This window comes from Lepidochelys kempii, chromosome 11, assembly GCF_965140285.1.
Source record: "Lepidochelys kempii isolate rLepKem1 chromosome 11, rLepKem1.hap1, whole genome shotgun sequence".
NCBI classification, from domain to species: Eukaryota; Metazoa; Chordata; order Testudines; family Cheloniidae; genus Lepidochelys; species Lepidochelys kempii.
Genome location: NC_136390.1, coordinates 43,393,691 through 43,403,534, shown reverse-complemented (window position 1 = coordinate 43,403,534; position 9,844 = coordinate 43,393,691). Strand labels below are relative to the sequence as shown.

General features: G+C 43.2%; 1 protein-coding gene across 2 annotated transcripts; it reads right to left on the bottom strand.

Moving 5' to 3' along the window:
* Window positions 1–4,147: 4,147 nt before the first annotated feature.
* On the bottom strand, window positions 4,148–7,633 carry HOXD8 (homeobox D8). Of its 2 annotated transcripts, none has more exons than XM_073305947.2 (2): window positions 6,474–7,633; window positions 4,148–5,908 (listed from the first exon to the last, which is right to left on the bottom strand). In XM_073305947.2, the coding sequence occupies exons 1-2, from the start codon at window positions 6,997–6,999 to the stop codon at window positions 5,616–5,618; spliced, it is 819 nt and encodes a 272-aa protein (XP_073162048.1). In that variant the 5' UTR covers window positions 7,000–7,633; the 3' UTR covers window positions 4,148–5,615. The 2 variants fall into 2 exon arrangements, with proteins under 2 accessions (XP_073162048.1, XP_073162047.1); XM_073305946.2 differs by having other exon boundaries at window positions 4,148–5,911; window positions 6,474–7,629.
* Window positions 7,634–9,844: the final 2,211 nt, after the last annotated feature.

Here is a 9,844-nt window from a genome sequence, read left to right as displayed (position 1 = left end):
GAGCCGCATAAAATAAAAAGGCAAAAGACAATGGGGCTAACAGGTACAGGGAGAGAGCTCCGGGAGCCAGCCTGGCAGACTGGGACCTTGCCGCTCGGCAGCGAGATGCTCGCTTATGAGTCCTCAAAATAGCTGGAGGCTGACAAGGTAGCAGCCCGCAGGAATCGGGCGAGTTTTTTTTTAAAGAGCCCTGATCTAAAATGGATCAGTACACAAACATCATAGCGACTATAATACACCTCATCGGAGACAAAGGTTAGAAAAAGAGGGGTTGAGGCTCTCAGAAGGCAGAATGCAGGGGGAAATTCGCCAGGGAAATCAGGAAAAAGGCCATGAAAGCCATCACTGCCTGCACATGACCAGCCTCAGCCAATGACGAGCCCAAATAGGTCATAAAAAGGTCTATTACCAAGTTGTAAATTTTCTTCAAACAAAAAGGAATTTACTGCAATTCCTTGCGGATTTTGCACATACTGCTTACCAGCGCCATGTTTCTTTTGCCTGCTCTCTCGCTCTCTCCCTCTCTCTCTCTCTCTCTCTCTCTCTCTCTAGCTTTATTTCCTGTCTTTCCCCTATTTTCCGTGGCATGGCAGATCATCTGTGCAATCTGACTTGGTCGTGTAATCAACCCCGCTGAAGAGTCGCACTCCCAGGCAGAGAAGTTATGGAAGAAAATGCAAAAGAAATCCGGGTTTGTTTGAAGCGTGCTTATTTCCACAAAAACACAAGCCTGCGTCCTAAAGTCTCTGGAGTCCTCCCAGAAGTTCTGGTGCCAGCGCTATACAAAGGGGAGATCCTCTTCCCTACCTGTTATCTAAATTTCTTGGTTTTCATATACCAGGAGTGTTGGAATTTATTCCTAATCCGTTTTTTAATTTATGTAATTTATATTTTCCCCAAACAAAAAGAAACAGAACTGCTTTAGCGCCCCTACTGAACTGAAGCTCACTGATAGCCTACAAATAAACTGAGCTGGAATAATTTCTTCCTAACTAGTCTCAATTTTTTAATGCACACAGGTTGCTCAGTGGCTTCTTTAATTCGAAGGTGGAATCTTCCACGTTGTTTAACTGTTGTGTGTTTTTTCCATTTTTACGTGAGTTTAATTAACCCGTTTGTATCTGGAGAAAACAGCCACGTGTATGACATTTGCCGCTCAGAAAAAACTTTGATTTCTTAAAAATTGTCCCTGGACCTACATATGCAGATCGGAGCAAAACCGCCAGACATTCCTGGGTGTTTCCTCTTCACGTTTTGACATTAGGACATTGCTACGAATCCTCCCCTATCAGCATCCAAGATAATTGTGCAAACAAATGGAAAATAGAGTTTACAATAAAGTATCCTGAAATATATACACCCCCTTCTTTAATATTCTACATGAGTGAATTACAGGTGAGCAAAGGGACATCGAAATGAATGTCACACAAGTGCAATACACACAACAACGTCCATGCATAGAGGTATCAACAGCAGTGATATTTTGTAATTCACTCTTGTAAAGCACAGATGTTGAAAATTGAAATTAAATTGCACAAATAAAAGGTGCCATTTTCATAAACTGCTCTGGGGGATTTGTTTGAATTGGCGCTGCATCCACTAGCACATCGAAAACACTTTTCATTCCAAATGTTGCCGCTCCCTCTGTAAATCACAGGACCCGGATTTTACGGGGCTGTATGTTGTCACACTGTGGGCCATTTTGTGCCATCGATGTATTTAGCGGAATTCCACATTGATATCCGAGAGCCAAGGGTACGAAATAGCATTATAAACTCACAAAGTCAAAATTAAAAGTGTTTTTGGGGGCCCCTTTCCCCAAGAACGAACGAGATGGATATACTCTGGGGTAATATTGCTAGCCCACTGCAAATACATTGTACAGAGTGCGTTGACGTTAGTTCCTTTTCTTTGCTGGTAACCTGTTTATACACCTCTCTAGAAAAACATGCGAACAAGCAATTTTTAATAGATATTTGTATTTTATTCTCTCTGCTTTGAAAAATAGATTTATTTTAGAATCAAATATTTGTCCACAAAAGTCTTCATCCAGATTGATACATATCAGTGGGATAAATAGCCACTTTAAAAAGCAAGATTCGGGTTTATAGACGACGGTAGTCATTGGTACGCTAGTTCAGACATTCCTGGCCTTTCAAAATGGCTTTCCCTGTGACAGGATTTTCCTACATATAATTTAGTCAAGCCAGTTTTGGTCCGGAGGAAAGATGTTCATGTTGTCTCCGGTCAGGGAGTATATTTTTACCCCTGATATATATATATATATATATATATATATATATATTCTGTTTCCGAATATCAGGTTGCCTGTAAGTCTACATTACCAAATCACACAGCCTTTGCTGACACTAGGGGGGTACTGGTGTATTTATGCAAATTCATGCAGCAAAATGTTTGCTTCATGGATTTTCTGCAGTTTCCACACGTTTAGGAGTTTTAACCAAGTAGGAGATCAAACTTTTCACCTTTATAAAATAGATCAGAACAATAGCTTTGCTTGAATCGCTCTCCTTCAAGGCTGTTTTCTTTAGATGAGGTTCAGTCTGAAGTATACAAGTGCACCGGAGTAAAAGAAACCAGTTAACCTGAATTTTATAAATCCTTGCCCAGTGCCTCTCTTTAGGCCATATTTCACACCTCCTTAGATCGTGTCAAATCCGGGAAAACTGCACTGCGTTCAGTTGAATTACTATGGATTTTCAGGTTTCAGAGCAGCAGCCGTGTTAGTCTGTATTCGCAAAAAGAAAAGGAGGACTTGTGGCACCTCAGAGACTAACCAATTTATTTAAGCATAAGCTTTCGTGAGCATCCGATGAAGTGAGCTGTAGCTCACGAAAGCTTACGCTCAAATAAATTGGTTAGTCTCTAAGGTGCCACAAGTACTCCTTTTCTTTTTGTGGATTTTCAGCGAAGCAACTGAGATTGGAAGTTGTCCCACTAATACAGTTCTCACTCCTGGCGGATCCTGCACCACTGAATCAAAGGGAGCAGGATCGGGGCTTGTCTGAACTAGCAGTTTGGTCTGAGCAAACAGCGCAGCGCAGGGCTGCACACAAATTGGGCTGAAGTGTGGGCCATTTCAAAACCCCCCTACACCCTCCCCCCCCACCCCAGTATACATTACAGGCAACTGGTATTTACACAATTTTAGATTTCTGCTTCCGCGAGGACACGTTTGTTTATCAACTAGATAATTTAAGAGCGGGAAGCCATTTGTTGCACCACTGAGTGCGTTCCTGTGGTTTCTTTGCACGAAACATAATTCATGTAATGTGGGAGGGACTGTGGGGAGGAGAAGAAGGTTCTAAGCAAAATCTTGATGGAGACTATGAAATAGAAATCTTCAGAAGACAAGGATTATTTTCACTTGGTCCGATCAGATCATGAGAAATATCATGCCTGGGGGAGAAAAATAGTATTTTCTCTATCAGAACAAAAAGATATCGAAGCATTATACTAAAGCAGGGGGACTTGCTTTTTGATCAAGTTTGCAACTGTCTCTCAAGCAAAAACACAAGTAGCATGGTATACTTTTCTTATGAGATCCTGGGGACCTTACGCCTTTTTGGAGAGATCCCTTCACATCGCCTGTTCTAAATATAAGCATTTTCCTCTGGGCTGTTTTATATTTCTAAATTTCAGGATTAATGAGACTACACGATACCAATCCCCAAGGGTTTTTTTTTTTCAAACAGCCCCACACGAAATGAGAGAAAACCAAAAATCAGAAATATACAGGTAGCTTTGTTTAGGGGTTAAAAGGGCCTTTCCCTTTTCGTTTGTGCTTATCTCGATCTGCACTGGTCTAGGGCCGGATCCTGCAAAGATTTACTTACTTGAGTAGCTTTTATTCATGCTTCCAAACCTAGTAGACACAAGAGTACTCATGTGAGTAAAGAATACTCAGATGAGTGAGGTTTAGCAGGATAGGAGTCCTGTGTTTGGCTGCGTTTTCCTTTAAAGATAAAATAAAAGTATACCTGTCCAATAGCATCGTGCGGTTATGTGCCAGAGACTGAAATAGTTGATGGATAAGATTTTTGAAACCTGAAAACTCTTAATTAAAACTGGATTGTCATTTAGCAGTATCATATATATGTTTATACAAATTCCCCTTCTTACTAAATGAAAAAATGGAAATAAACTTTATTACCCTGCTGACGTTGATGTTCTGTAGTATTACAAAGACCTATTATTGTGGAAATGCAGACAGTACATGCCTAACTAAAGCGATCTACATTTTATGAAATAGTCAGAGATGTGTTCTACTATTTTGAGTTCTGATCACAATATTCATTTGCAAGAGGCATTGCTGTTTTCAAGAATAACAGTATGAAGACATATGGACCTGCAACACTGGGGAAAAAAAAAAATCAAGATGGATCAAATGATTTTACTAGGCCCACACGGGTAACACAAATAAATATGGCGACCCTGCAATAAACAAATATTGTAAAAGGTAAATAGACCAATAACATGCAATTCATGAAAATTACAACAGCAGCTGAAAATGAAAATACGAGGAAAATTCATGGTGAGATGAATGGTTTCTAAGTAACTGTGAAACAGTAGCAGTGTTGGAGAGTTAATGGGCATGGACCAGATCCTGCATTACCTGTGCACCCCAAATGCCCAATGACTTCAAGAGACTAAGTATCAAAGAAATGCAGGAACAGGCCTTCTGAATTATATCATCGGCCTTTCAAGTATTAATTCAATAGACGATTTAATTGTCACAAAGTTCTCTCTCTCAAATTAACTATGGCAAAAAAGTAAAAGTCTGCTACCATTGAAATCAATGACAAGCTTCAATTGACTCAGCCAGAACAAGATAAAGCCTATTTAAAAACAAATAACAACCAAAACAACAACAATCTTGTGGCTATCGCAGTTTCCGTAGACTTCAGGTCACCTGTTCTTTGTCTAAAAGAATGCCGTTTTTCGGCTGTGCTCCTTAAGTCTTCGACTTAAGCTCTCCCAGCTATACCATATATAGTGAGAAACGATGAAAGGAAAAAAGTTACCCTAATTGCAGACCTCCAGAAGGTTATCGAGCCAATGAATTACAAAAGGGAGATAAGAAAACGGGTAAGTATTACATTTGAATAAAATTATGTTTATTTTAATCAATATCAATAATAGAAGGTAAATATTTTAATAAGATAATTTCTTCAAAATTATTAGATTTCTTTAACTTACTCAACATAATATAGGAAAAAGTTTAAAATAGTACAAGTGCACTTGTTCTGATTAATAAAGCATTTTATATGTCTCGCTTATTGGTACTTATCATTAGGAAGTTTATGTCGCTGACAGTAATCACCATCTTTTAAACTTTGGAAAATTACAATCAAAATATATTGCTACATATTCGGTATCAAATTTCCATGTAAATAAGAATAAGTGATCTAGAGATTGGGCCTGATACAGTAAAAACAAAACAAAAAACAAAAGTACAGAAACGTCAAGCCTAAAGACACAGGATAGCCTGAAACACAGGTAAGGACCTTTACAGCAAAGAAAACCGGCCGTGTTTCCCAGCATGCGTGGATCGTTATTTTCAATAGTCTTTTATTAATGTTTAAAGGCAAAACTTAATTCGTCTGGCCTTCAGCTCTGTCTTCTTCCAGATCATGTGCTTCCTTTTTGGCCTCCCCTTCCTTTCCCTCCTGTCTGGAAGCTGGGAATTTGTCTTTGTTGTTTTCTTTTTTCCATTTCATCCTCCTGTTCTGAAACCAGATCTTTACCTGCCTCTCGGTGAGTCCTAGCGCGTGGGATACCTCAATCCTTCTCTTCCTTGTCAGATAAGGGTTAAACAGAAATTCCTTTTCCAGCTCTAGCGTCTGGAAACGACTGTATGTTTGTCTTCCTCTCCTCCTACCAGGCGCTGCTGATTAAAACAAAAACACAGCATTTTTCAAAACAAAGAGCTCATTGCCCTGGGCTCTTATATGTGTCTGTTCATCTAGACATAAGCATACAGCTGGGAGACTATCTAGGTGCATACAACGAATACATACAGATATGTGGCTATTTAGATATGGAGTTGTGTACAAGGGTACAGAAAAATAGCTGTAGACATTTCTTACACTACTCTGCTTTCATTACACATCAGAATTTACTGTCTTACTTTATGATCTGATCTCTGGAAAAACATACCCAGTATTTACATTTAAGCACAGAGCTTTTTTGACACGGGTGTACCTGTATTCATGGGATTTACGCCCTATGCCTATGAGCAGAGAGTTTAAGGCTACCCTGGTGTCTCCTGCATCTACTGCACAGACTTTGGTTTCCTCGCTGTGTTACTTTATTCTCAAACCCCAGCGCGGTTCCAGCACACACAGAGCCGCAGAGACAGGAAGAGGGAGAGGAGGAGGAGGAGAGAGAAGGAAAAGAAGTTTAGAACTCAGACGTGAGATGGAAGCAAATTGTTTTTGCCTGCGTCCAACCTTGCGGTCTCATCCAGGGGAACATTGGAGCGGGAGACGAGCTCTGATTTAAGTGGTCTGGTTCCTCGCCAATATTAGCACTGGACGATTTACAGTCAGGATATTGTACCAGCTCGGCCTCTTGCTGGGTCGTAAAAAGCTGCTGTCTCTGTAAATTATCGTATCCGTAAAATTTCGCGGGCTCCCCGTGACAGGTAATCCCGCCGCAGGGGGCAGGAGGAGGCGGCGCGGGAGCAGGGGGAGGAGGCGGCTGGTAGGCAGCCGCGGGGCTCCCCCCGGCCGGCAGGTAATAGTCTGGGCCCCCGCCGCCGGGCCCGGGGTGCGGCTGGAAGCCCGCGGCGGCGGCCGCGCTGGTCCCGTACAGCAGGGCGGTGGCGGCGGCGGCGTGGCGGCCGCTCACCTCGGGCGCAAAAGGGCAGTCGTAGTACGCAGGGCCCAGGGGCTCGCCCGCCGCCGCCGCCGCCGCCGCGGCCGCCGCCGCCGCCTTGTACTTGGCGTACAGCGGGTTGACAAAGTAGGAGCTCATGGGCGCTGCCCGCGGCCGGGGGAGGGGGCCCGCGGCCAGCACAGCAGCAGGCGGCGGCGCAGGGGGCCCAGGCCCCGGGAGGGGCTGCCGCGGCCGCCCCCGGCCCGCTCCGCTCCGCTCCGCGCTGCTGGCGGCGCCGCTGCCGTCCGGCTGCTGCTCTGCGCGGCGGCGGTGCCCGGGCTGGGACGGACTCGCTCCCCGAATGACCTGCCTCGCTGCTTTTACGGTTTCCTATCAGGCACACACCGCGGCCCCACACACACGCACACGCGCTCCCGGGCAGGGGGAGCCTCGGCCTGGCTTGGCACGTCCCGCTCCCGAGGCACAGCGCAAATACCCCCCTCCTAGCCCCCGCCACCTGCACCCCCGGGGTGTGCTCGGAAAGCGCATATTTAAAACCCCGCGGAGCAGGCCGAGATCGGCCCCAGATAACTGCGGGGCGGGTTGATCCAATGGCTGAGCGCGCTGCGGGCCAGACGCCTGCCCTGAGACACAGAGACACCCACGCCTGCCATAAACAGGCAGCTCTGCCAAGGGCTAATGTGCCTCTTCCAAATTCAATGGTAGGGCTAACGTGCAACGCGCAGGCCTGTCTAATACACGGGACAAGGGAACCAAAGGGGAGACCTGGGGAAGCGAGGGAAGGCACCTAACCCGGAGAAGCAAAATAACATGCTCAGGGACGGGCTGATCATCTGGAGCTATAGCCGTCCATCCGTCTCCGCTGGCAATGCAACAGGGAGATAACTGTTCTACAGGTAAACCCACGCAACAGAGAAAGGCCCCGGTGTCCTCCGCAGGAATCAGGCCATTGTCTAAGCCAGCAGATAGATTGGAAATGAGATGCACGGTTACCCTTGACGCAGTGCACGCATGGCTGCGACTCCCAGGTTAATTGATACTGAATGGAAATCATGCCTATGAATATACTTTCCATCATTTCACCCTGGGTGAACGTCATTAGCGAAGGGGGGAAAAAAAAGGAGAAAGAAAAAAGAAAAGAAGAATGTGTGGGTGAGCATTAGCATCGCTTGGGGATGGAATAAGAAATAGGGTAGGAAGGTTCTCAGGGGCCAGGGAAGGAAGGCTTGTAGGCCATTTGCATTTCTCGGTGTACAGTACACGCTGCTCTCTCTGAATTCACTTCAGCAGAATGCCAAGGGAGATTCATAGATTCCAAGGCCAGAAGGGCCCATCCTGGCCATCTAGTCTGACCTGTTGTATAACACAGGCCATAGCACTCCCCCAAATAATTCATAGAGTATAGAGGCTGGTCAATGTTTGTTCCAACGTTCCACACCTGAAGCTCTGCGTTATTAATCTGTTATTTGGGCAAAGAAATACCGGGGATTATTCAGGTCCCTCCCTACGAATTTAGTGATTCTGTCTTTAAATTCAATTCAAACAAAGACTTGAGAGTCTGATCCACTTCCCACATTGGTCAAACTCCCACTGGTTTCAAGCGGTGCGGAATCGACCCCCGATTTTCCCATATTTTGGCAAAAGAGTTTCGTTAAATAAAAGTCAGTTTATAGGATAAACATGAATATGATCTCAATGTCCTGTTTTAAACATACAATAACGTTTAGGTGAAATATTATATAGATCCACTCAGAGCCATGTGTGACAGTCTGTTGCGAATCGAAAAAAATATTTGTGGTTACATAAAAGAGACTCCAGAATCCTTTCCCATCTTTCACTGTCTCTCTCACACACATACTTCTCCCTTATGTTATTGTGTCCAATAAACATCCATTTTTTTTCTGTTTATGTAGGTAACATGCGGTAACTTCCACAAAATGAACTTGTCTATGCATAAAAACCCGAGACAGAATATCCAGTTTAACATAAAACACGTTAAGACATCTTTCAGCGGAAAGGAAGAAATAGAATGTCATAAAATATACAATGTTATTCCGGAGAATTTATTTTCCAGCTCAGTTGTTTTAAAGGATATGTACGCAAATTATTGTTGGTGTTATGGTTTCTAATCTGTAATTGCTTCTAACAAGTATCTTGTGTTCAGCTGAGTATGTGTGTTCGAAAAACATACTGAACTGCTTATTCTACAAGTGTAGGTCTCGATCCTGCAAATCCCAATTCCATGGAGCCGCTCTTACTTATGAGAACGCATACTTCTTGTGTGAAAAAGGCTGCACACTTGATTTGCAGGGTAAATTCCAAAATTTAGAAGAGCTACACCGTTTAGGATTTACACCAGCGCAACTGGGAGCGGAGTCAATCCCTAAAATATTGTCCTATTGATTCCTTTTGTGAGATGGAAATGTATGGCTATGGAGACAGACCTTATTTTCCTTGCTATGCTAATTGGGTGTAGGAATACATCTAGAGATTGCCTGTGAAATATAGCAATATATTATTTCATAACAGTGTATCCGTCTGTTACGTCCCTAACTGTTCTTTAAAATAAATGTGTTTTATTCTCTATAAAATTTGTAGGTTTTTTTCCCCTGAAGCCATAAATATTATTATGCACAGATGATCACTCAGAGAAAAATTAGGTATATGTTTTATCTTAATGAAACATATACCAGTTCTGACCTTAATAAACCTCAGTCTTGTTTGTAAAACACAAGGAAGAGATCACAATGGGAAATATCGTTCAAACTTAACTTCTTACCTTCTTTTTACCCTTGGTCTTTATAAGGTTTATGTTCATACTCCTGAAATCTGTAAATTAATCGAAAGAATGCACAAGACTTTTGCTTAATATCCATAAAGAGCTTCAAGTATTTTATAGTTTCAGTAACAAATCCTAGAAAATACAGGGAGCATTTTTCGACAATAGGCCCAATAAGCCGGCATTACTTCTTGCTTTTATTTT

What these genes read in the sequence shown, in the direction of transcription:
- HOXD8 (XM_073305946.2), bottom strand. Translation starts at nt 6,999, where the DNA reads ATGAGCTCCTACTTTGTCAACCCGCTGTACGCCAAGTACAAGGCGGCG. An exon ending in CCCCTGGATGAGACCGCAAG is followed by an intron (nt 5,912 to 6,473) that starts GTTGGACGCAGG and finishes TGTTTTAATCAG; the next exon opens with CAGCGCCTGGTAGGAGGAGA.